The sequence below is a fragment of the Lates calcarifer genome, linkage group LG11, assembly GCF_001640805.2.
Source record: "Lates calcarifer isolate ASB-BC8 linkage group LG11, TLL_Latcal_v3, whole genome shotgun sequence".
Classification (NCBI taxonomy): Eukaryota; Metazoa; Chordata; class Actinopteri; family Centropomidae; genus Lates; species Lates calcarifer.
The window spans coordinates 678,819-704,444 of record NC_066843.1 but is presented as its reverse complement, the minus strand read 5'-3'; the positions used below and the strand labels follow the sequence as shown (position 1 = coordinate 704,444).

Sequence of the window (25,626 nt, the reverse complement as noted above, 5' to 3'; positions counted from 1 at the left end):
TGCTGTGGCTGCAATCCTGGATCTCAGAGATGAACTCTGGTGTTTAACTGATCTACAGTTCAGCTTCAGTCTGAACTCTCTGGTCTGATTCCAGCAGTTTAACCTGCTGACTCTCACTCAGTCAGAGGGAGATCCAACCTGAAGAACCACAGGTACACAGAGACACAACAGGTGTTCAGGTGGAGCATGAGTCTGAAGGTTGGGGCGACAGAAGCACAGACTGAGGGGAGATGGTTCTTCCAGCAGGTGTCCCTGTTGTGTCGTTCCAGGTTCTGATTGGAGGTCGTTACCTGCATGAGACACACCTGGGCCAGGTGCAGCCTCGTTCTGCAGCCTGCTGAGATTCACAGACCAGACGACAGCTGGAGTTTTTCTCTTATCTTTAGTTACATTGCTCTTTTGTTGGATTAATCGCTCTTTTCTGTGACGAAGGAGACAGGTTGGATGATGTGTTCACTTCAATCTGAGATGACATGGAACCCACAGAGACACAAGTTTTAACCTCGACAGAGTGAAGAAATAAACCTTATCATGTTTCTGTGCTGAGAGCGACCGGCAGATCCAACGCAGCTGAATCCAGTTGGTGTAAGATTCATGGCACAGCATTATTTAACTGTTGTCTCAGCTCTGTCTGCATCATCGTGGAGATCTGGTCACTAATTTCTCCTCTGTGTTTGTTGGCAGCAGGAAGAAGCAGTTTCCAGTCACAGCCTCTGGATTCAAAATAAAAATCAATAACGTCAAACCTCTGTCAAACAGCAGCGTGGAAACAAAGGCTTCTGTTAAAACTGAATAACACAGCACAGCTACAGCTGAACACTGAGGAGTCACTCTGCACATTACAGCACGTTTTATATGGAGATGAATGATGTGTTGTTGTGTTTAATGCAGCTGTAAACAATGATCGGTGGTTTGCTGTGAGATGAACCTGCTGTATGAAACCAGAGCAAACATCCTGCTGCTGCCACAGGCGACTCTATCTGATGTCTGATACCTGTAGTTTTTATTAAGGTCAACATGGACGTGTGTGTGTGTGTGTGTGTGTGTGAAACAGATATTATGTTGTGTTGTGTTCAGAGCGGCTGGTAGGTCAACAAACACTGACTGTACCACATCCTGTAATATGACTGAGAGGAGGCAGAGATCTGGTCTCGCTGTACTAATGAAGACCAAATATCACAAAATGAAATAACACACAGAGAGTTTGAGATTTAAACTGTGGTGGAAGAGGGATCACTATATATATACAGTATATATCACTACCAGACTCCATAGAGAAAAACAGGGATTTTACTGGGAGCTGCTGGAATACCACTGCCTCCATCTGTCAGTGTGTCTGTGTTACTGTGTGGTACTTTTACTGCAGTAAAGTATCTGATTACTTCTTCCACCACTGAAAGTCACACAGTAACACAGACACACTAACAGATGGAGGCAGTGGTATTCCAGCAGCTCCTGGTTAAATCCCTGTTTTTGTCAATGGAGTCTGGCAGCAGCTTTTCTGACCGAGTGTTTCCTCTGTCACCTGAGTGTTTGTGTCTCCAGGTGAGCAGCAGTCTGCAGCTGAAGCCGATGGCTCCTGTGTTTACAGAGAAGGAAAACACAGGTAAGTTTTCAACAGTGTTGTTCACATGTTAAAGGCTGAAAGGAGATTTTCAGGCTCTGAGGTGGATGGTTTGTGTGTGTGACCAGATGACGGTGCAGGTGGTGCAGATGACAGTTTGTGGTCGCAGTTTTCATCTCGAGGAACGACACCACCCGTCGTCGCCCTCAGTGACTCCGAGGAGGACGAAGCAGAACGAGTGGAGAACAAAGTAGAAGACGACAAACTGTAAGTAGTGAAACTGAGGTTAATTATTTTCCCATGTTTTCAGTTGTAAATGATCGACAGGGACGATTGATTTTTTTATTTACACCTGAAAACATCAGAAAATGAGGCCCAGACTCAAAAACACCGCAGCTGTCCTTTAAGTCCTCACAGTGTATCAGATGTGTGAGTGGTCCACAGAGGTCTGTTATTGAAGTTAACCTGTTATTAAAGTGGCCGGCAGCTGACCTCTGACCTCGGCACCTGCTGCTCAGCCCCGAGGGGACAAATCCACCACGTCACAATCTGACATGTAATGAACTGTCATGAAGCACGCACACACAAAACACAAACACACAAACACACACACACACACACACACACACACACACACACACACACACACACACACACAAACACAAATGCTGCAAAGCAAGAAAACACAACCAAATACCAAACTGCTGCTCTGTGTGTTTGTAGCACGTTTCTGTGTTTAGGTGTGTTTCCTCATTTTGCAGCATTGTTTTTTTAAACGCTGGTGTGAAATTGTTGGAGATGTCTTCTTAATGTGTTTGTGTTTTTAGTCTCTTTGCATGTGTTTTCTTAAATTGCGGAGCATCGAACTCCATAAACGTTTCTCTTTAAAGCCCCTAGTTAACGGCTCAGACACCTGGGCTCTCTGATCTAACTGCTCGTTACTGTAGCCTGCAGGGCAGGGTCATGATCAGCTGCAAAACACAGAGACTTCAGAATTTACAAATTACTGTTTACCACTAAGTTTCCTGCACACACTCCCTCAAGAATCACTTAGTGCACGAGCCTCATTTTCAGCTATTATGTGAGTTTAGATTCAAACAGAGGAGGAGTTTCTCCTTTGGTTTAGAGCTGCAGTTCAAACATCAGAGGACTATAATGATGAGAATGATGATTACAACAATAAATAATGTTTCACTTACTGTAAACGACACTTTAAGGTTTTATATTAAAGCTCAAACCACCCTGCTTTGTGCTCCTACACTGACTCACAGCAAAGAGGCTTCACACACTTCATACAGCGCTTTCATTCTCTCAGGCTAAAATATCAAATGTGCAAACTCAACACATCACATTAGTTGTGAGGCGCAGACGTCGGAGACTTCATGAAAACACGATTAAAGCCGAACAGAGCAGATGACGAGAACCAGTGGGAAATATTAAAAAACAAAAGATGAAGTGAAGCAGATAAACATTTCGCTATCGGCTCATGTGGGCGCCTGCTCAGTTTATCTTATGTTACTAACTGAATCACACATGTGGATGAGAGTCATCTGTTGTTCCCATTTACATATGGCAGTAACAGTCATAAATCTGTCCCTGAATGCATCGCTGAGACATTGGAGGAAGATTTACAAGTGGAAAAAAAATCGAATAACATTGTTACTGGTGTTCTACACTGGTGTTTAACTGGGATTTGTTGCCTCTATCTGGACAGACTATTAAAAACATCAATCTGCATCTGGAAATCAATGAGGCCACTGTACAGCGAGTAGCAGATACGACTGAGTCTGTCTCTGAGATAAACATCAGGGAAATGTGATCACTGCTTTCTCTGCTTTTACCAGAGTGATACTGTTCCTCATGCAGTTTAGAAAACAACTCTTCAGCCATGAAAGCCCTTTAATGCACAGCTGAAGCATCTGTGATACTCAGGCTGCTTTCTCCATCCAGATAAGCATTTTAGCTCTGTATCAAGAATAATTTAAATCCATATTAACATGTCTGAAAACACATATCACATGACCATTGTGCCAACGTAAACAGGAAGCAAATTGTTGATTAGAAAATACTGCAGAGAGCAGAGATGGCAAAAAGTAAGAACAGAGACTGATAATGAGGTGGAAAACATAGATTAGAAGTCATTTCAGAGCAAATACTGCAACATATTAGAGCTGTATAAAGTCCTGCAGTGATGATGTGTTTCTGTAGTCCAGCCCTGAAGTTAGCATCAGCCTGGTTCCCTCCACAAAAAGACATTGGGATTTTTTCATTGTGTTTTGGATTGGAAAATGTCTTGAGCTTTAACCAAAAACACATTGACTTTGGATGAGGGAACAGGAAGTGCTAACATGCTAACATGCTAACACACTGGGAGTGCATTAACCAAAGGGTCATTAACCAAAGGGTCACATGACAGGAGTCTGACCAATCAGGGAGGGATACGTCTTGACTGATGAGTCAATCACGAAGTAAACGTGAGCATCTGTGTCATCGTTTCTCCTCATCCAGACTAAAACACAACCCCAGAGTTTTCAAACTAAAATGGGTCCAGCAGCGTTTCCAAAAGAGTCACCGGGTGTAAAACTACAGCAACAGTGATGCGTTTTAAAACTAAAACTAAATAAAACCTCAGAGCGTTGGCTGACGACACTATTTTATATTTGAATAAAATCCAGAGCAGGGAACATTTATTCATCACTCTTCAGACTCTTCAGTTAAAATAAATTAAAAAATAAATACATTTTAACATCATCTTGTAAATACAATATTCTGTTAATGATTTAATTTAATATTGAATCATTTTTTAGGACCTGTCAGTAATGGTGCATTGAGTCAAGTGAAATTAAACCCACCTACACCAGCTCTATATTGTGCATATCTATGCAAATATAAAACCTGGTTGGTGTCATTATGGACTCATCATTTCAAGAAAATATTTCTACATACTGGTGATTTATGGCCTGGCTGCATTAACAAAAACACTTAGAAAGCATAAGAAACATATTAATCTTTAATGTGCAACCAACACAGTAACATCAAATTACTAATTAACCAGAAAAACAATCCCAGTTACAGAATCTGGCTGAGCAGAATAAACTTGGTAAAAACAACACAGTGATGATTAACTTCAGCCTGCACCTGATTATAGTTTACTGATCACCTGCTTCAGTGTTTTTTGTTTGAAAGTTTTGGTTGTTTATCTCAGTGAATCCAGAGACAGTGATTGTATTATAATTAACAGGTGTAAAACAGTCGTTATTTAAAGGGACATAAAAAAACTCCCCCCAGTCTTCTCATTTATTGTGTTTTGACAGGAAGCTTGCAGTTTTCTGTAAAAATAATACAAAAAAATCTGTTAATTACGTGCAAACCAGTGCAGCTTTATAAAATCTCTGAGGTACAATAGTGAGTCTACAAAGAGCCACAGTGACAGAGGAGGGAGAAGAAGCACAGCTCGAGAGGAAGAGTAAAGAAATAATGAGGCTCAGAGGGAGCGAGCAAACATCAAAGTGGACGAGGCTCGTCGTCTCACGATGACCCGGCCGGGAGGGGTCAGAGTCGTCCTCACCACCACCACCATCACACAGCTCTTTAGAGAGATGGTGGAGTAAACACCACTTACTCACAAGTGGGCTACATGATTACACTAATACACTCACACATGGCAGTTAAACACACACCCACAGGCTGTTAACTGATGTTGGTGGTTAAATTACAGGTTCATTAGATCATTAACACCTATTTAATCAGCGCAGGAAAGAGAATCCACCCAGCTACAGGCAAAGAAGAAAGAGGAAGAGGAACTCCAGCGTTTGTATTTGAGTGTATTGAGTTAAATTCCCTGTGATTATCAAGGGAAGTCAGGGATGAACTTGGCCTGACGTACCTGCATCCTGTCGTCATCACATATCTGTGCTGTTTTTTCTGCAGGAACTCAGCTCCCATAAACAAAGAAAAAAAACAAACAAACAATAAAATGGAAGAAATATTGCTTGAAATAAGTGAAATTATCCCCAACAGAACTGGAACTTTTGAACAAAACACATAATTTTAGAGACAAAACAAGGAAAAACAAACGGCAACTGAAAATACAATAAATTAAGGAAGCTTCAGGACAGATTTAAGATGATCTAATTTATTTGATCTTCTTCCAGCAGCTCATGTTTTACATATGGACACCAACACTATAGTTTTCAGAGAGCCGTTAATCAGTTTGTTTGAGGAGTTTGTTAATGTATACGAAGTAATGTACACTTTTAGTTCTCCTAGTAATATGGTGGACAATCTATACTCCAGCCCAGCAGTCAGCAGCATTTCACCGTTTGGTTGACACGTCAGATGTAGTTGATCTGGAACGCACCTTTTTTCTCCCCTGTCTGTTTTCCTTTGATTAACACTGTAAAAACCACAATGTGTATCTGACTCACTGTGGAGGTTTGAACTTGATCCTGATGAACACTCTGCACCAAATGAAATGAAGACGCAGCAGAAGATTTAAAACTTTACAATAATAACCAACATTTGGTTCGAGAGTAACCAGCTAAGCCTGTTAACCATCTCACACAGAAACATTAATCCTCTCAGACAAAAACTCATCAGAACATTTTCATTCGGATGCCAGTGAAGGCTTTATGAGATTTATGAAACAATAACAGGAAACTTCTGGACACTTTTAATCTTCATTCTATGAGATGATGGGAACATGAAACATGTTTGTTAATGCCTTTATAATTATTTTTCCCCCAGCTCAAAGAAAAGCAGAATGATGGAGTCTTAAAGAAAGTGCAGTTTAAACTGAGAGACTGAATGAGAGGATGAAGTGATTCACAAACATGAGCTCAACACAGGAATAGCTCAGATTTATTTTTGTGATTTTTATTACATGAAAGACTTTAAGAAAATCAGCAGAAATTCATCCATCCAACCATCCATCTTTAATTTTCCTGGGTTCGGACTGATGCAGCAGAATCATGGTCCTACTCCCCAGTTCCTTCCTCCAGCTCCTCCTGGGGGATCCCAAATCATCACCAGGCCTGATGGGATGTGATGTGGGTCATTAATGAAGTCTCTTCCCAGTTGGATATGCCTGCAATATCTCCACGGGGAAGGTATGAGTTTAAGAATCCCTGTGGATCCCTGAGTTGACAGAGCAGCCCAAAAGAAGGAGCGAGTGCTTCAAATGGAGAGTCTGTTGGACTGTAAGGAGGAGTCTGAACCTCCTCCTCCACACACATTTTATGATGAATTGACAAAAACATCAATCTGATATCTGGATGTTCATGTAATCACTTCATCCTTAAGTCCAAGTGAATGTTTGTGCCAAATTTGAAGGGATTCCCTTGAAGAGTTCCTGAGATATCGTCTTCACAAGAAGAAGATGGATGAGCTGTGGTCAGTGTGGAGGCTCCACAGAATGAAGCAATCGTGCTTCAATAAGAAAACACTGGAAGATGATATTCAGGACTGCTTCTATGTGGTCTTGTTCATTCAGTATTAAAATGTCTAAAGATTTAAAAATGTCTCCAGGGTTTAAATGTGATAAAAAACAAAAGCGTGGGTGATGAGAATTAATCAAGAGTGAACTGAGAACCTCATGAATAACTAAAGATGTCACACAGAGCTGAAATTGTTGGGGTGTTTCTGGGGGCACGGCTGTGTGACGGTGGATAACGACTCGGGGCGAAGATTCAGTCAAATTTTCTTGCTGAGAAAACAGGAAGTGCTGAGGGACGAGGTTTGAAGTACGGACCCATGAGAGCGAAGCATTCAGACGGGGATCAGAGAGTCAGTGCTGTCGTGTGGTGACTGGAGATGTGAGTCAAATCAGCAACAACCTGAATGAAACTGAGGAAAAGGCGTCCTCAGACCAAACTGTTCCGGAGACTCCCTGAGAACTAAATCCCCTCACAGGCTTTTTCCTATCTGCATTCGCAGGAAGTTCTGATCCATTTTTAACAAGGCACAAACTATTACGAGCTGCTGTTTTAGTGTTTGTGGATGTTTATTCCTGAGCAGGAAAGAATATCCTCAGAAGCTGTATGTGATATGTGCATCATGTTTCTGTTCAGATTTAAGTGAGTTATGACTCAGAGATCACGAAAAATATTTGGCACAAATTGCCCCAGATCCCAAATTCTCCATGAGACGACCTGAACCCCTCCATCATTACTAGAAATACTGTGTGTTAATTTGCATGAATGTCCCTATTTAATTATGTAGATTAGTGTGTGGAAATAGGCAGTGTGTGATATTAACAGCAGAGGATTAACAAATGAAGGCTGGGCTAACAAAGGAGGAGAAGTGGACGAAGGGTGAGAGGAGAAACAGAGTCTGTAATGCAAATGAAATTAGACCTGAATGGTTATTGTCTCATTTCTTAAGGGTTGTTAGGGTTAATGACTCTCAATCTACATAATACATGAGCGTTTCATGGGCAGCACATATCTCTAAGGCAAAGCATGGAGGAGGCAGGGAGGGCAGTTAGCATTTTCAATTATCTGACTCATTATCATCAATAATTAACAGGATCGTGAGCGTTTTGGTTGGGCGTGAAAAATACCTTCAGTGAGCGAGGGAGCGGCAGAAAAGGCGCGAGCATGAGATAATTTACAGTCTCATTTTTCCACCTGGATTTTGATTAAAGTTTTGTCCGTCAGAAAGCAGCAGGATGCGGTCATGGTTATAAATAACAGAATCTGACGGAGCCATGATACATGGCTCCAGGGATGGTGATGAAACATCTTAACAACTGTTGCCATGAATGTATTACCATTAATTTGTTTCAGGCAGTCGTGGCCCGCAGAGGATGAACCCGGATGACTTTGGTGATCTCCTGACATTTCCTCTCATGTCATCTTCATCTGACCTGATAGAAACACTCATCATCCAACAGTCGCATCGTTTCTGCAGTTACAGGGTAAGTTTTGGCTACGTAGCTAACGTTAGCATTAACGGCTGTTCACTCACCAGTCTGCAAGAATTGTTGTGAGTTCAGCATCAGACTTCATTTCTTTACTCATCTGGAGTTGTCTCCAGAGGTGGAAGCAACAGCAATGTTTTCTTCCACTGAAGAGTAAAAACGTGATACAGAGCGTCTTTGTCGAGGTTTGTTCATCAGGGATGAGCTGAAACATGTGGACTGACAGTTGTTCTTTACATTCTTCAGCTGTACTGTTCACTTGTTCAGATTAAACTCTTTACCAGCTTTACTCACTGTTGTCACATGCTCACAGCAATGAGCTGAAGAAGCAGTCTGAGTTTGCCCTGAGTTTTGTCTCTCAGGCTGTGTACAGTCTTTCTACTGGATGTTGATGGGGATGAAAATCCTGATCTGAAATCCATCTTTTTAAGGCAAAAGAAAACAATATAATTTCATTGAATCTGAATCTCTCATTGAATCTATATTTTAATCACATAAAAAGAAACTAGAATCAAACTCAATCAGAGATGAGACAGTAAAGGTGCAGAGCTCTTTTTAATGTGATGAAAAAACAACATTTTTCTTTACAGTATCACTTTTCTTCAAACTTGAAATTGAAAATAGCTTCAGGTGTGTTTGGAGCCTTAACAGTACAGATGTTTACAAAGGTTTATTCAGGTTTGTTGTTGTTTTACTAATGACAATAACAATTCCATCTTTATTTATTATTTGATAGATTCATTTAAACACTGGGGATGTGTTTAGTCTTGGTTGATTCTCACACATGTTCATCCTGCACACTGTCTGACTTACAGCTTGAATATGGATGTGAAAAACTCCTGTGTGTATATACAGTATACATATATGGACGTGTGGTGATGCTGCCTGTAAATGTTGTAATGAAATAAATATTTCAGCAGTAAACCAGGCAGCAGTTCACTGTTTTCAGGTTCCTCTGCCTCACCTGTCACTCAGGTGTGCAGAGGTTTTCTTCATTCTAATAAAAACATCTCAGATTTGTAGTAGTAGAATGAAGTGTCGTCGTCTTTTGTCTGTGACCCAGAGATTTGTCTGTAAATCAGATAGATATCTGTGTAATCAGCCTGCTGTTTGCAGAATCAGGTTTGGTTTGGTTTGGTTTGGACTCCTCCGTCAGCTGGTGGAAAACTGAAGACAACAAAAAAGGCAACTGTTCCATCTGGGCTTCACAAGACAAAAAGCAGCAGAAGCAGCTGCTGTATTTTTTATTTTTGACTTTCTATTGAACTGCCCTGCAGGGCTTTGTATCGTGTTCCACTTGAGATCAGAGATGGAGCGAGAGCAGAGGAGAGGTATGGATGAAAAATGAAAAAATCATCTCCGGGTTCCCTCATCCATTTGGCATGCATGGATGGGCAGAGAGAGGAGAGAGTGTGTGGGTGGATGAGCTGCAGAGGAGAAGAAGAGGAGGATGAAGGGTGGAGGAGGGCGGTGGGGTAGATTTTTTTAAACGAGGGGTTCCTTCACACCTATCTGTCTGACCACGGGAGGGAAGGAAAGAGGAGGAACAAAAGGTTGAGGAGGAGGAGGAAGAGGAGGAGGGATGAAGAGGAAAAAAAGATTGAAATAAGAGTGGTGGGGGGGGCGGATGGAGGGCCAGTTCATCTACACCCTTTCCTGGAAGGGAGGAGTAAAAAAGACTGCAGCTTTGCAGTGGACTTCTATGTGTGATTGTATATGTGTGTTGGATGCACACATGTATCATTAGGCATCATTAACCACAAATTATACAGAGAGAGAGAAAGACAGATGCTGCTGTTGGCACATTATTTTGCTCCAGTCTCCCCCCTGCAATCTGCAGCCCCGGGAAAGAAGGAGAGGAGAGGGGGAGGAGGAGGAGGGGGAGAGTGAGGGAGAGTTAATCTAATACATGTGTAGTGTGATTAAAGGAAGAGCTTCATCGCTGTTGACATTTCAGATGAATGTGAGGCTCAGTGAGAGGATATTAAACACAGTGAAACCGCACTGAGAAAAGAGGCAGAGGACGAGGGAGGAGAAAGGGTTAAAGTCCAAATCTATCAAAGGCAGATCTCTCTCTCTCTCTCTCTCTCTCTCTCTCTCTCTCTCTCTCTCTCTCTCTCTCTCTCTCCCCCCCCCACCTCTCTCGACCACTCGGTTGCTCGCTGCCTCTCTCACCACCTGTTAGTGCAGACCCCTCATGCACTGACATCCACTTGTTTGTGTAGGAATCTCCTCCACTCACAATCAGAGGTAAGACATTTTTCTTTTTTATTATCGCTCTTTGTTATTTTCCTCTGCTCATTCTGCTGGGATTTTCTTTGTTTTGCTTATTTTGGTTTTTGGAGATTTTTCACTTCTCAGAGGCTTCTCTCCGTTTTTTATCTCTGCATCCTTCATCTCTCTGTCCTCTCTTCTCTTTGCATTTCTCCATCTGTGCATTAATACTGCAAATCTTTACTTTTGACTTCTACAGCCTGAGAGATGTGTTTAACAGTCATATTATCCAGATTGAAATGTTCATTAAAATCATGTCAAAAACAAAAGTAAAAAGGAAAACAAAGTGTCCTCAGTGACAGCGACTTTTTCCAGCTTTTAATTGCTTATTTGCATTTCTAATTAAAACCTCATCTTATCATTTTAATGCACCTTTTATAAGTTAGTTTGGACAAAAGCATCTTTCCAAATTAATGCAGCATAATATGATCTTTTAAAATTAGATGCATTGTCACAGATTAAACAACAATTATCTAACAATAGAAAAGTTCCCCTGCAGACACATTTTAAAGGACCTAAAAATACTCTGCAGTGTTTCCTACATACAGAAGTGTCTGGTGTGTTTACTTCCTCACTGAAAAACTCTGGATATATAAACATGCTCCGCCCACCGCCGGTGGTTGACCAATGAAAGAGCAGCGTGCATCAAGATGGCTACCATTTGAGGCTCTGTCAGAGGAACTCTGTTGTGAACCAGAATCAAGAAAGTCAGCAAGCAGCTGATTGTATTCAAATAATTTACTTTACGGCTCAAAAAAGGAAATGATTACTCCTCACAATGCCTTTTGTAATTTTAAAAATCCTTAAGGGAACCCCTGCAATACCGTAACAGACCACAAGGGGTCTGCAGACTCCCAGTTGAGAAACAGTAGATTAAACCAGATGTTAAATAGTTAAAATTAGCTGCTGCTCCTTCACAATGATTACAATGCTGCCCTCATGTTGTTTCAAAGCATCAGTTACAATAATCCGGTGATGTAATACAGACAGGTGACTAATTAAAGGTAAAAACCCCGGCTAGGTTCTAGGGGTCCTGTACGAGGTTCTAGTTGTTATTGAGGAAGGTCTCAGGATCCTTTAGGATGTGTTAGTGGTTGATGGGAAGGTCCTTCAGATTGTTCTTGGGATGGTTTAGAAGGTTTGAGTGGTCACTGAAGAGGTTCTATAGATTGTTTTAGGAGTCATTCAGAAGGTTCTAGTGTGAGGTTATGGTCCTTTAAGAGGTTATGATGGTCAGTGAGGAAGTTCTAGAGGTCCTCCAGGGGTTTCTAAGGGTCGCCAACAGACTGTAATGGCCTTTGAGAATGTTAGTTTATGATGAGGTTTCGAGATGTCCTTTATGAGATTCTGGTGGTCATTAAGAAGGTTGTAGGTGTCTTTGGAGGTTATAGTGGTCCTTTAAGAGTCCCCAGTGGTCCCTCAGGAGGTGTGGAGATTTTTGTCCTCTAGGTGTTGGACAGTGTTCCAAACACCAAATGAGGGAAAGTCCTTCATGACAGGGTTTTTACTTTGAGGTTAAATTAGATTATTGTGTGAGTCCACTCATGTTATCTCCTCTGCTACAGTCAGTTTTTGTATTGTTTCACTTGATTAAATGATCTGAGTACGTCTCCCAGCACAGCTGCATATCACTGTTAACCCATGCAGCTCATATGTCAGTGCACTGTCTATGCTCCTGGAGTTAATCCACAGCCAGAAGGATTACAGTTCATCCACACTCCTCCTCGGCTTCTTCTCCTCATTTCAGTTTCAGCTTGATTTAGAAATGTCCAAATCCTTTCCTTAAATAAAAGTAGCATCAGTCCGTACATGTAAAGAAAATGGGGTTATCCTTTAGCTCAGCCTTGACTTTAACTGGAGCTTCTCCCAGAATGCACTGGGTAGAGGGGAACAGTCAGGATAGGTTGGTGCTGATTTCCTGTATTTATCCACAGAACGATGACTGACCCCCACAATGCACTGCTTCACTCTCACACACTTCACTGTCGTGTTTAATGGAAAACCAACCACACGTGCTGCAGTGGAGTAAAAAAAACCTAATTTAATTCATTTCCTGCCAACGTTTTCTCTGCTTCTCTCTGGGATTTGAAATCCTCCAGTCACCGAAACGCCACATTATAATTCATACCCAGCACCGGCTGCATGTAAATCAATACTGCCTCAGCACTGACACACACCTGATGTTACCGGCTGTTGTGAGGAAGAGTTGCTTTAGCAGAGAAGAAGAGAGGAGGCAGAAGCATCTTCTGGATTTCAGTCGGAAAAATATCCTCCGCACAACAAAGTGAAAAAACCTGCAGCGAAATGTGTCGACGATAATAAAGTTTCACTGTTGACAGAGATAAAGTAACATGTTTCTAATTTCCAGAGGAAGCTGTTTCAGTTCAAGTGTTAAAATCAGTGACTGATGCTTTAAAGGCAGCAAAGATCATTTACAGTGTCACTGATGTTTGACGTTACTCTGAGCAGAGTCCCTGAGACTGTTACAGTCAATAAACAATAAACAATATTACATTTATTTATTTACCAAACTAGCTCCTTATCTAAACTCATGGAGCGACGCACTGAGGAGAAAGGTTTAGTTTCACTCTCTGTAATTGATGCAGAGCTGCAATAGCTTATCAATAGCTAATCAATAAATCAATTAGTCAGACAACAGAAAATTAATCTGCTGATTTTTTTTATTCTAGATGATTTTTTTCTGACATTTCAATCTGTGGAACTTTTCTCTGAAGGAAACTCTGAGTTTTCACTGATTGATAAAATAAGATCATTGACAGGTTGATCAATAATAAACTGTTCACACCTGAACTCTGACTCATCACAGATCAGATCAGATTATCAATAAATAATCAATAACAATTATCAATAACTATTCTGATAGGGGACGTTAATGATGAACTGCTCTCCTCACCTGTCTCCTCACCTGTCTGTCCCTCAGTCGTCAGGTGAGGGCTCAAAGTGACCGGACCGACTGACCACTGAGTCACCTCCACTGTGAGAGAGTGAGCTGGGGAGGGAGGGAGGGGGTGAGGACGGGGGGGGACTGTTCATGCAGAGAAAAACATGAAGACGGCGACACACCTGCAGACAGAGGAGACAAAACAAGCAGCACAGAGGGGATGAAAGACAGACGGAGAGGAATCATGTGCAGACAGCAGGACGGGAATAAAGAGAGCAGGAGTGAGTGGCAGGTGAGATAGGACGGAGAGAGGGGGAGGGGGGGAGGAGAGAGGGGGGAGGGGGGACATTTAATGTGTCTTCATTAGCATACTCCACTCTGCCTCTTCAGCTTAACTCTCCACTGCTGACTTCCACCAGTAATCCCACTGTGACTGAGTATCAGTCGCTGGACGAGCACCAGATTTCACTTTCATGTGGGAGAATGTTTCGGCTGATAAACGCTGCTTCCCCTGAATTAAACATGACTACAGTGGTCTGACAGTGGAGCAGCCAGCTCCCACTGAATACATGCACCACAGCTCAGAATAACAGGGAATAACAGTGAAACTAAAGTCAGACAGAATCTGATAATCACCACTTCTAATGAATAATTCTGATGCTGTGTACTGGCAGATGATGACTGAGTGTCCTTTAACCAATCTCATGAATGTGACTTTATATCTTTTAATTAAGGCTTTTGTGACGAGTGTCTCATAATTAGAAGTAATCACATGTGAGATGTATCGATAGGCTCAGAAATCAGTGGCAGTATTGATCAGGAACAGTGAAGCTGCTGCAACGTAAAGTGTCTGACAACATGATGAGAGGATTCCTCCAGAGACAGAGCTTTTTATTAAAGAGTCAGATCCTTTAGTTTAACCAGAGACACCTCTGTATATCTCTACCAGACTCCATTGACAAAAACAGGGATTTAACCAGGAGCTGCTGGAATACCACTGCCTCCATCTGTTAGTGTGTCTGTGTTACTGTGAGACTTTCAGTGGAGGAAGAAGTAATCAGATACTTTACTGAAGTAAAAGTACCACACAGTAACACAGTCACACTAACAGATGGAGGCAGTGGTATTCCAGCAGCTCCTGGTTAAATCCCTGTTTTTGTCAATGGAGTCTGGCTGCTCAGAAAATAAGGTCCAGGTTCATACACAGAAGTTTTCCTTTGACAGATCATCATTATTAGAAGTGACCTGTTCTAACATCATTCACCTGACCTTCTGTCTCAGTAGTGACTGAGTTCGTCGTTGATCCTGGAGATGGAGGGATTCATGAGAGTGTGGGAGTCGTGTAAACCTCTGTGCTGTGTTTTGGTGTCTGAAAAACATTCAACTACCCACAGCTAATTTCATCCTGAAACGACTCCCCTGCATCATATTCAGTCTAACTGCTTACTTAGACTCAGCAGCGTGGTCATTAAAGCTGCCTCAGAGCTGCAGTGTTGGTTACCTCTCATGCTCAGAATGACCTGCTTCATCAGTCATTCTACTTTGAACTCAGGCGTGAATCAGCTGCTCTCCTCCTGCTCAGAGCAGCTTCTCCAAACCCTCAACTACACCATGAATCAAACTGGCTTTAGTCTGTGGGAGTGAATGAGAAACAAAAGGACCTTGAACACGAGTCCGGTGGAGTGATTCTGCTTCTCAGTTATCAGTTGGACCAGCCCCCTCACTCTGTCCACGCTTTTTATTTTAGATATGAGGCTCTGCTTCGGCCTCGTTACTCACTTCTCCCACTGTGTTTTATTCGGTTCCTTAAACATTTGATTTGTCCTCTCTCATCACCATCACTGCTTCCTGTCAGCTGATGTGACGAAGGCTGCAGGTCCTCAGGTGGAGTCCGCTGATCTGTCGGACACTTTGACACCATCTTTTAAAGCAGCAGACTTTTTGTAGACTCTGATTAAAACACTGGATTCTGTTCTGGTCCAACAAAACCAGAGTGAGTGAGACCACGTCTGTGTTTTAGCTCTGTCAGGATCGTCAGGCCTGTTCCTGGGTCTCACAGATGGACCACTTCACTTTAAGTGGAGAAAAACCAATCAGGTGATCCAGAGAGCGACGCTGTGACTGAGACCTTTAAACCACGTCTCCCATCTTTGGTTTTTAATGTGGAGACAGAAAACCAGACGCTGCAGTTCAACACGTTTGGAGGGATTTACTGAGCGTCCAGCAGCAGCTTAGCATTAGCTCCACTGACTGCACACACAGGCTGTATTACACAAACCTGACCTGTTCAGTAACCACTCAGAGTCCGGTGAGTCCGGGCCCTGACCCGGGTGTAGCGATGCCTGTGAGCGCTGCGTTGTGTAGAAGCTGTTTGATTCATGCAGCTGATTATTCTGCTGCTGCGCTCCGACTTTTTTCTCCCTGTAAATTGTAACGAGTCTGTGGCCGACGGACGACTGAGTCAAAACTAAACGTGGAGAAACAGTAATTAGTTTTTTATGCTGTACATATCTGGAACAGTCTGCTCCGACTCGGTTCTTATGAACCCTTGATAAATACTCACTTATATCTCTCCCTGCTCTGTAACTATCACAGTGTTGTAAGAAAATCAGATCATCTTTATGAAATGATTCCTCCGTCTGTAATGAGGTTATGGAGGAACAGTGAGACTGGCTGTGAGGTGACTCAGTGTCAGCTCTGTAAACTGTAAACTCACAGACACTGCACATCATGTCTGAAGATGTGACGTCAGGTTAGAGTAGATTCAGTGAGGAGGCAGCAGAGCCTGAAGCTGCACTGTAGAGATGTGACTGTGACATGAAGCAAACACTGTGGAATCAAGTTTCACCAACAAAACACAGCAAATTAAACATATTTTATACATCTGTTTGTCTTTCTATTACTATTTCTATTTGATGTCATGGACAACATTCGTTTATTTATTATTTAAACTTATTACTAAACTAAACTAAAGGAGGACAAACCCTGAACGAACCTGGAACGAACCATAACTTCCCGGTTCACCTCCTGCCTCCATGTGAACTCACATTAGACTCTGCCTCTGTCACAGTGCTGTTGTGTTTCTAATGAATATGAATTCTGTGAATGAGTCCGTCACTCTGGCTGTCCGAGCTGTCAGCAGGTGAAACCTGTTCTTCCTGTGTGATGTTGAGGTGTTGAGGTGTTCAGACCAGTGAAGCTCTTTGACCTCAGTCTAGAGAAGCCTGGTTAAGGAGCAGTCTCTGTATGTTCTGTTTTATGTGCCCAGTCCTCTGCAGCTCTGTGGTCGTTAAACTGCCTGTTTTCTTCAGTCCATTGGTTTCACTTTCCACCTTCTCTCTGTTCCTGAAACTCCCATTCGATCCTGTCGAACCCACACATTTCATTTATTTCCTCTGTTCATGTGTCAGACTCTCATATAAACACTGCTCATTAAGCTCCTGCGGCGGCTCGTCGACGCTGCTGTTCAGGCTAAATTGTGTCAGAGCTGGTTATTGGAAAAAAAAGAAAAATGCAAATTAGCCTGAGCATAGCTGTGTGTTTCCATTAATCAGAACTGAACGGTCGAGTCAGAGCTGCACAGATTTCTGGGGACAGGGACTGTTTGGTGATGAGGACGTCAGAGCGTGAGCAGCTCAGCTTTCAGCTGACAGGGTCAAAGTGATTCTGGTTTTGTTTCTTGTCAATATATCCCATCGTGTTCCTCTGAGACACAGAGCTCCACTGTTTAACTATTAAAAACACATCAGTGAGCTGCAGCGTCCTGCCCCCAAACTAAATCTGTATTAATCCACCGCTGAAAGTAGTCCCCAACAAAACGCTTTATATCTCCTCCTGTTTGTTTGTTGATGAGTCTTCAGACTTTTCTTCTCTTTTCCACCTCGGCCGCTCATTAACTGGTTTCTCTCAGTCTGGGTCTGTTCAGGTTCACTACTCTTTGGATGAGGTCTAATTATCTTGTGGTCAGTGTGGACAGGGTCTGACTCAGGTAGGTGTTTAGATGTTTGGATCCATGACAACCTTTAATGGTGGCACGGTAAAGCACTAGTGTTTAGAGTGTTAGACCTGCAACCAGGAGCTGAAGCTTCTCTGGTCTTCAGGTCTCGTCTTCTGGTTTTAGTTTTTCTTGAACCTGTTTCCCTCTGAACTGACGTCTGTGTCTTCAGGCTTCACCTGCTGATGAAGGTCATGTCATGTGACCCTGTGTTTGTTGCAGACTCTATGACGGTGCGGAGAGGAAAGAAGCTCAGCATCTCCATCCAGGAACACATGGCCATTGACGTCTGCCCCGGCCCCATCAGACCCATCCGACAGATCTCCGCCTACTTCCCCCGCCTGTCCCCCACCTCCCCCACCCCCATCTCCCCGAACCCGGCCGTGTCCCCGGTCCCGACCTCCTCCCCTCTGGCCCTCAGCCCCGGCTCCGTGGCCTCCTCTGGGATGGGCGGGGCTCACCTCCTGTCCCCCCTGCTGGCCCACGGCAGGCCGGGCGGCGGCGGCGGCTCGTTGTCTCTGACGAGCAGCGTGGACACGTCAGTGGAGATCAACAGCTCCGACAGTGACGACTGCAGTGAGCCTCGCTGTTGGCATGTGTCTGTGTGTGTGTGTGTTACTGTGTGTGTGTGTGTGTGTGTGTGTGTGTGTGTGTTACTGTGTGTGTGTGTGTGTGTGTGTGTGTGTGTCAGGAGGAAGCTGCAGCTCATTAACCTTGAAAAGATGTGAAGCAGAGGTTCCTCGTCAAAATCCTTTTTCCCACCTCATCCGTTTGTTTGTGGGTTCACATGCCTGTTTATGGATTCTATCAGTTCTGGTTCAGACATGATCCCAATCCACCAACCAGTCTAGTTGACCTTTAACCTCTGACCACCAGAATCCATCAGTTCATCTTCAAGTCACAGTTTCTGCCAAATTTGAAGAAATTCCGTCGCCGTGTTCCTGACAGGTCACATTCAACAGCCGAAACATGTTCTGTGAGGTCGCAGTGACCTTTGACCTTTGACCTTTGACCTAGTCACTTCATCTGTGAGTCCATGTGTTTGAGCCAGGTTCACGTTCATGACGTGTTAAAGCCTGGTTCACAGTGGTTGGTGATGAACGTGACCTCGCTCTGTGTGTCTTCACCCGGCCAATCACAGGCTCCACACCGACCTGTCACGGTGCAGCGAGTCACTCGAGAATCACTCGTGTGTGCCACAGGTCTGCTCACCTGACCTCCTCCGAGTTACAGAGTCATTCTCCAGCTCCTGTTCCCTCGGAGGCTCCAGGGCCCACGGACAGACCGTCCAACCACCTGCAGACGCAGAGCTGGGTGGACGGAGACACGTCCGAAAGGTCGTGGAGTCTTTCTCAGGGACTGTCTCTACAACTGTTCTCTGTCCTGTAGTAGAATGAGGACAGACTGAAAGACGCTGCAGCGACTCCTCTGTGATCAATTAACAACACCGAGCAGTTTACTCCAGAGTTCAGAAACTGCAGATGAATAATTCACATCTTTATATTAAAACTACATTAAGAATTGAACACACAGACACAGAGTGTGTGTTTTATGGAGAATATTTCCACATCTGGTCTGAAACATGATCTGCTGTTCGCAGGAGGAGAGCGGTGGGTTCTCTGAGCGGAGGAGAATCATGGTCTTGTAGGGAGGAGATCACTGCTCTGTGTTCTCTGTCTCTGGTCTCAGAGCTGCTGCTGTGATTCCTCTAAAACTAAGACTAATCAGAGGGTTTTCACTGTTTTCATTCCTTCATTAACGTGTATTTAGGATCTGATTTGTTTCCCCGTCACCGGTCGGTTTCTGATAACGAGGCCTCAGAGTCAGGGAGCGCCACAGTCTGACTCTGTCTCCTGTAACTGAATCTCCAGGCTTTGATCAAACAGAAAACACTTTCAGTCACAAAGAACATTTCTTATCAGACTTGGTCTTTTGTGCATAAATGAATCCTGATGAGACTTCACCCACAGGCTCAGATCTCATCAGCGCCGAGCCGAGTTACCGGTCGCCTGCGGCCCGGGCTGCTGGAAGTCAGTGTAGGTGGGTGGATCAGAACCACGAGAGTTCGAGAAACGGACTGTGCTGCGTTCAGGGCCACAGAGGAAACAGCACTGTTCATCTGCTGAGATTCAGCTAAAACTACATTTACATACAGTTAAACTGCTGTCAGAGAACACAGTGTATCTTTGACTCCGCCCCGCCGACACCTGTCTCCAGGTGTGTAATGTTCTCAGGTTGTGGTTCAGGAGGTGGAGCAGGTTCAGAGGGTTCGATCCCTGGCTCCTCCTCTGTGTGACTAAGAGTCCCAGGGAAAGATCCTGGACCTCAGACTGCCCCGATGGCGTCTAGATCTCTGTACTGTGACCTCTGGACTCGAGGATGAACTGATCAGATTTTGGTGGTCAAAGGTCAAAAGGTCACTGCACCTGGAGCAGGTCGGTGGAGGCGGATCTAGTTTACGTTTGTCTCCGATCTCTCAGCTCAGTCTGCACCTGCAGTTCTCTGGTTCAGGTTCAGGTTCAGACAAAGATCCTGGTTCAGGTTCAGACAAAGATCCTGGTTCAGGTTCAGACAAAGATCCTGGTTCAGTCTCTACCTGGAGCTTGTGGTTTGAAGCTGGTTGAGTCAGTGAGTCTCTCTCTGCTATAAATCAGCTGAGGTTGAACTGAAGCTGCTTCTGATGCACAGCTGCTGTTTTAGAAAATCAGAGCAGATGAAGTGAAGAGACTCAGAGACGACAGCAGCTGTGGCTTCACATCCTGTTCATTTCATCCAGTGAAGAAACAACAGCAGCTCGTTTCAGCTCCGCAGAAATCTGGCCTGGACAAGAACTGAACAGACAGAGCTGGTCGTCCTGTCTCTGTCTCTCTGTGGTCTGTTCTGTGTCTCTGTCTCTTTGTGGTCGTCCTGTCTCTCTGTCTCTTTGTGGTCGTCCTGTGTCTCTGTCTCTCTGTGGTTGTTCTGTGTCTCTGTCTCTGTCTCTTTGTGGTTCGTTCCTGTGTCTCTGTCTGTCTCTTTGTGGTCGTCCTGTCTCTCTGTCTCTCTGTGGTTGTTCTGTGTCTCTGTCTCTCTGTGGTTCTGTTCTCTTTTGTGTTCTGTTCTTTCTTTGTTGTTCTGTTCTCTGTCTCTCTGTGGTTGTTCTGTCTCTCTGTGGTTGTTCTGTGTCTCTGTCTCTTTGTGGTTGTTCTGTGTCTCTGTCTCTTTGTGGTCGTCCTGTGTCTCTGTCTCTTTGTAGCCTCTGGCTCAGGACCTCGTCAGTATAAATAGGTGTGAGTACAGTACAGGATGTGGATCTGTACAGTTTTTATTCATCAGAGCTGAAGCGTCAGATGAAGCTGTAATCCCTGTGAATCACCGTCCTGTACGTCTGCTCTTATATAACCACACTGGAACAACACCAGCTCCTGTTTGTTTGCTGTGTGACACTTGCTATGAACATGTTGTTTTACAGTGTGTGTGTGTGTGTGTGTGTGTGTTAAGAGGATTTTCCGTGTTGACATGTGATGTGTTGTGTTCAGATTCACATGACAGGTGCTGCTCCACTAAATTGGATTTGCTGCTGCTCAGATCTCTCTCTGTTCTCTCGCATGCTTTCAATTTATCCTGACACATTTTCAACAGTGTGATTTTTTCTGTCCGCTGATGTAAATCCTGGTTTTTTATGACTTCTGATAATTGTGTCTCTGCTCTCTGCCGCCGCCTCTCGTCTCCTCAGCTGCTCTGGGAACGCTGGAGTTCGAGCTGAGGTACGAGCAGAGCTCCAGCGAGCTGCACTGCACCGTGCTGCAGAGCCAAGGTGAGGACCAACACGTCCTGTTTGTTCTCCTGTAGAACAACAGGAAACACTGTTTGTTTCCTGCAGGTACATCACATACCTGGACTTTACTTTAAGCTCTGTGCACACACCTGGATGTGGGCTCAGGTTAACAGTGGTCAAATCCTCAGACCAGGTTTTTGTTGGTCAGTCTCTTTCTGCTGCCTGAAGACCACACACCACTCTGACTGCTAACAATGTTCTGTATGTTCTCACTGACACTCATAACCAACAACTTAAAGTCTGTTTACGTTTAACCAGAAACATCTCTATATATCATCTATACCAGACTCCATAGAGAAAAACAGGGATTTAACCAGGAGCTGCTGGAATACCACTGCCTCCATCTGTTAGTGTGTCTGTGTTACTGTGAGACTTTCAGTGGTGGAAGAAGTAATCAGATACTTTACTGCAGTAAAAGTACCACACAGTAACACAGACACACTAACAGATGGAGGCAGTGGTATTCCAGCAGCTCCTGGTTAAATCCACTGTTTTTCTCTATGGAGTCTTGTTGCACAAAATGTACAATACTGCAGTGATTCCAAAGATGTTTGTCCTTATTAATCATCAACTCCTCTCAGTGCCTGTCAGGTTCTAACTCAGCTCTTCATGTGAAACAGACACAGGGAAACGTAGTTTATCATGTGAACTGGTACCTGGAGGTTTCCAGCTCTGATCATCAATAAAACCTGTTTTCATCCCATGTGAATCAGGTTTACTGAGCAGCCTCCTGTCAGTGTCTGCTTTCTGCTGAGTCGGCCTCTCTGACCTGTGAGTCTCAGAGCAGGTGAGACAGGAAGCAGCAGAGCCTCAGGCTGCTGCAGGAAACCTGTGATATCTGCACACACTCACAGGCAGCTCAGGGTCTGCTGAACTGGACCTCGGCTCAGACCTCAGCTCAGACCTCGGCTCAGACCTCGGTGCAGCCCGGTGGGTCTGTACAGACCTCCACCTCAGGTCCATTTATCATTCCTGACTTTAAGTGAGCTCCTGTGACAGTCTGTGGTGCAGAGCTGGAATATTTGCGTCTCGTTCAGCGTGTAGAGTTTAAAGAGTTAAATCACCTGCAGAGGTTTAGTATCACAAAGAGGAACATTAGAGTGCAGGTAGAAACACAAGTGAGGTTTGAATGGCTTCATTATCTCAGGGATGGGAGCTAATCTGAGCACCTGCTGTTCCTTCATCTCCTCCAGTGTTGTCTTTATTCGAGAAGCTCTTGAATGTCAATGATTTCCCTCCCGGCATCGACGCCTTCGTGCAGCAGAGTGAGGAGCAGGTTCAGGTGGATTAACTCAGCGTTTTCTGAGGATGAAGGAAAGCTGGAAGACCATGAGCTGCTGCTGCTGAAACACGACACAGATTAAGATGCAGCAGCAAAGGGTCAGTGTCCTGTTTTAAACCAGACCAGGGTCTTTGTCCGAACCTGAACCAGGAAGCTGCTTTGTTTCCTGTAAATCCACTTCAGCTTTATATGAATGTGATGAAGAGGAGACAGAGTTGCAGCAGCAGGTTGATGGACATTTGAAGGCAGCATGACCCAGTTTAAATATCTGTGATAGCTTCTTTATTCTCAGATGATTTAAACCTCCAAACTGCCTGACATCCTTCACCGTCTCTCTGTGTCCTCAGCCTCATTAAAAATGCTGCTGTCTCTTCAAAGCTGTTGGAAGGAATTTAGGAGAAATTTGTCCTGATGATCTGTGTCCTGCTGATGAGGTCAAGAGATTCATGTCAAGTGTCTCATCTGAGCCTTTGTCCGAGTGTAAAATCATCCATCCAGCTGTTAGTCTCTGTTCTCCTGAATCACCATATCAGAGAGGAAGATCAGAGAGGCTGGGAAAAGGTCAGGAATCAGATTACACTGAGTGGATGGAGAGGAATTTCATTACATGTTGTTCGTTTATAAACTGGACTAGATTCATATACAAATAAATACATGAATACATTAATGAATGATCAGATTTGCTCTTTTATTTTAAAGTATTCCTTTAATTTACAGACAAAGCTGCAAAATAAAAACATAAAAAGCAGCTTTGGATTTCACATAAAACCTGTGATTTCCTGCAGCACACCTGACACCGAAACGCCTCAGTCTGAACCTAAAGGACGGAGCGACCTGACACAGACTGAGTCAAGAGAAATGAACAGCTGATTATTTCCTGTGGAGTTTCATGTGACTGTGTCTCATCTCGTCCTAAAGGAGACGAGATGCAGTACCAGACTCCATAGAGAAAAACAGGGATTTAACCAGGAGCTGCTGGAATACCACTGCCTCCATCTGTTAGTGTGTCTGTGTTACTGTGTGGTACTTTTACTGCAGTAAAGTATCTGATTACTTCTTCCAGCACTGAAAGTCTCACAGTAACACAGACACACTAACAGATGGAGGCAGTGGTATTCCAGCAGCTCCTGGTTAAATCCCTGTTTTTCTCTATGGAGTCTGGTATAGTGATATATAGAGATGTTTCTGGTTCGTCGTCCTTTAAGGTTTATACATCTATACGTTCAGACCACAGCTGTGTTTGAAGTGAGTGAAACGAGTGACGTCTTGTTTTCGTCTGCAGGGTCTGAAGCCCATGGACTTTAACGGTTTAGCCGACCCGTATGTCAAACTGCACCTGCTGCCTGGAGCCTGTAAGGTGAGACATGAGCAGACACTGTGGATAGGATTTCTATCAAAACATCTTCCTGTAATTCAAACCTTTCCTGTTTGTTCACATGTTCAAATGTGAGTTTAAATCCATTTATGTTGTGTTGTTAGTTTGGTTCATTCAATCAGGTTTAAATGTGAAACATATTCAGTTCAGACTCTATATATTTTAAATTCAGTTTGTGTGCAGCAGCGACAGTTACAGTGGATTCAGCTGATCTCAGATCTGTCAGCTGCCATTTAACAGCCATGAAATGAAACCCGTCTCACTCACAGACGACGTGTGGAGCATAAAAACCCAGAAACCAAAGAAGTGAATCCTCCTGAAAGTCAAACACTGCCTGTGTTCAGAGTTTGTTTGATTAAAGTTTGAACAAGAGTCTGCAGCTGTGGAACAACCTGAGTGACCTTTGTTACGTGTGTGTGTGTGTGTGTGTGTGTGTGTGTGTGTGTGTGTGTCCTTCAGGCCAACAAGCTGAAGACGAAGACGATCCGTAACTCTCTGAATCCAGTCTGGAATGAGACTCTCACCTACGTCGGGATCACAGAGGAAGACATGCACAGGAAGACGCTCAGGTGTGTGTGTGTGTGTGTGTGTGTGTGTGTGTGTGTGTGTGTGATCAGATCTCATTTCAGCCTGATTACTCTCACAGTCATTCGTCAGGAGCAGGGACGTGTTGACATTCAGATGTGAAGCTCAGGTGTCACCTCTGATTAATTAAGTGTCAGAGTCGACGTCTGACGTGAGAAACGTCTCTGAGCTCACGCTGAGTCCAAGACCAGGACTCAGGAGGTGAAGAGACCTCTTCCTGTTCCCTCCCTGTTCTGTCTGTAAACACCGACCACAAACAGGCGTCAGTCTGGAGGTGAGAGGTTTGAAGAAGAAGAAGAAGAAGAAGAAGAAGAAGATCTCCTCTCAGAGTCCAACCTGAATGTTGAACAAAGCTCAACGAGAGCGACTGATTGTCACATAAAAACTGACGAGGTCCTCCGCTGGTCCTCCCTCCACAGATCCAGGATGCAGCTTCTGGGTTTCCTGGTTCGGCCTGTGTCACACCAGTTCTCTTCAGAGGTGTTGTGTCCTGTAGCGTCTCTGGTTTCAGAGTCTGGTTTCGGTTCTCTGGCAGACAGAGGAGAAACAGCAGCTCTGCAGGCTGACGACCTTTCAGCTGCAAATCTGATTCTGATTCAGTTCATAAATAATAAAAACACATTCTGGATGGATTCCAGAGGTCACCTTCAGCTTCGACAGCCACAGTCTTTGCTCGGCTGCAGAATCTATGAATATCTTCTCTTGACTTTGTTTATTCTGAATATCAGATCATGGTGGATTCTCCTTCACTCTCCTCTCAAACTGTCGTCTGTCAACCTTTCCTCCTCAGTGCCTCCACATTGTTTACCTCCTCATCTAATATGCTGTTTGTATCTGCTTTAATCCGACGCTCCTGACTGTTATTGGCTCTGCACTTCCTGTCTGAGCACAACAGCCGCTTCCTCTTTGATCTG

The 25,626-nt window shown here is 43.9% G+C and overlaps 1 protein-coding gene across 1 annotated transcript in view; it reads left to right on the top strand.

Moving 5' to 3' along the window:
• The first annotated feature begins 9,929 nt into the window (after window positions 1-9,929).
• The window catches only part of doc2a (double C2-like domains, alpha), a 36,222-nt gene continuing 20,525 nt past the window's right edge, over window positions 9,930-25,626 (top strand). The window contains exons 1-5 of the mRNA XM_051074062.1: window positions 9,930-10,733; window positions 17,876-18,229; window positions 21,369-21,463; window positions 24,035-24,109; window positions 24,587-24,696. Coding sequence (XP_050930019.1) covers window positions 17,881-18,229; window positions 21,369-21,463; window positions 24,035-24,109; window positions 24,587-24,696 — 629 coding nt within the window. The 5' untranslated portion in view covers window positions 9,930-10,733; window positions 17,876-17,880. The remainder of the gene's footprint in view (window positions 10,734-17,875; window positions 18,230-21,368; window positions 21,464-24,034; window positions 24,110-24,586; window positions 24,697-25,626) is intronic.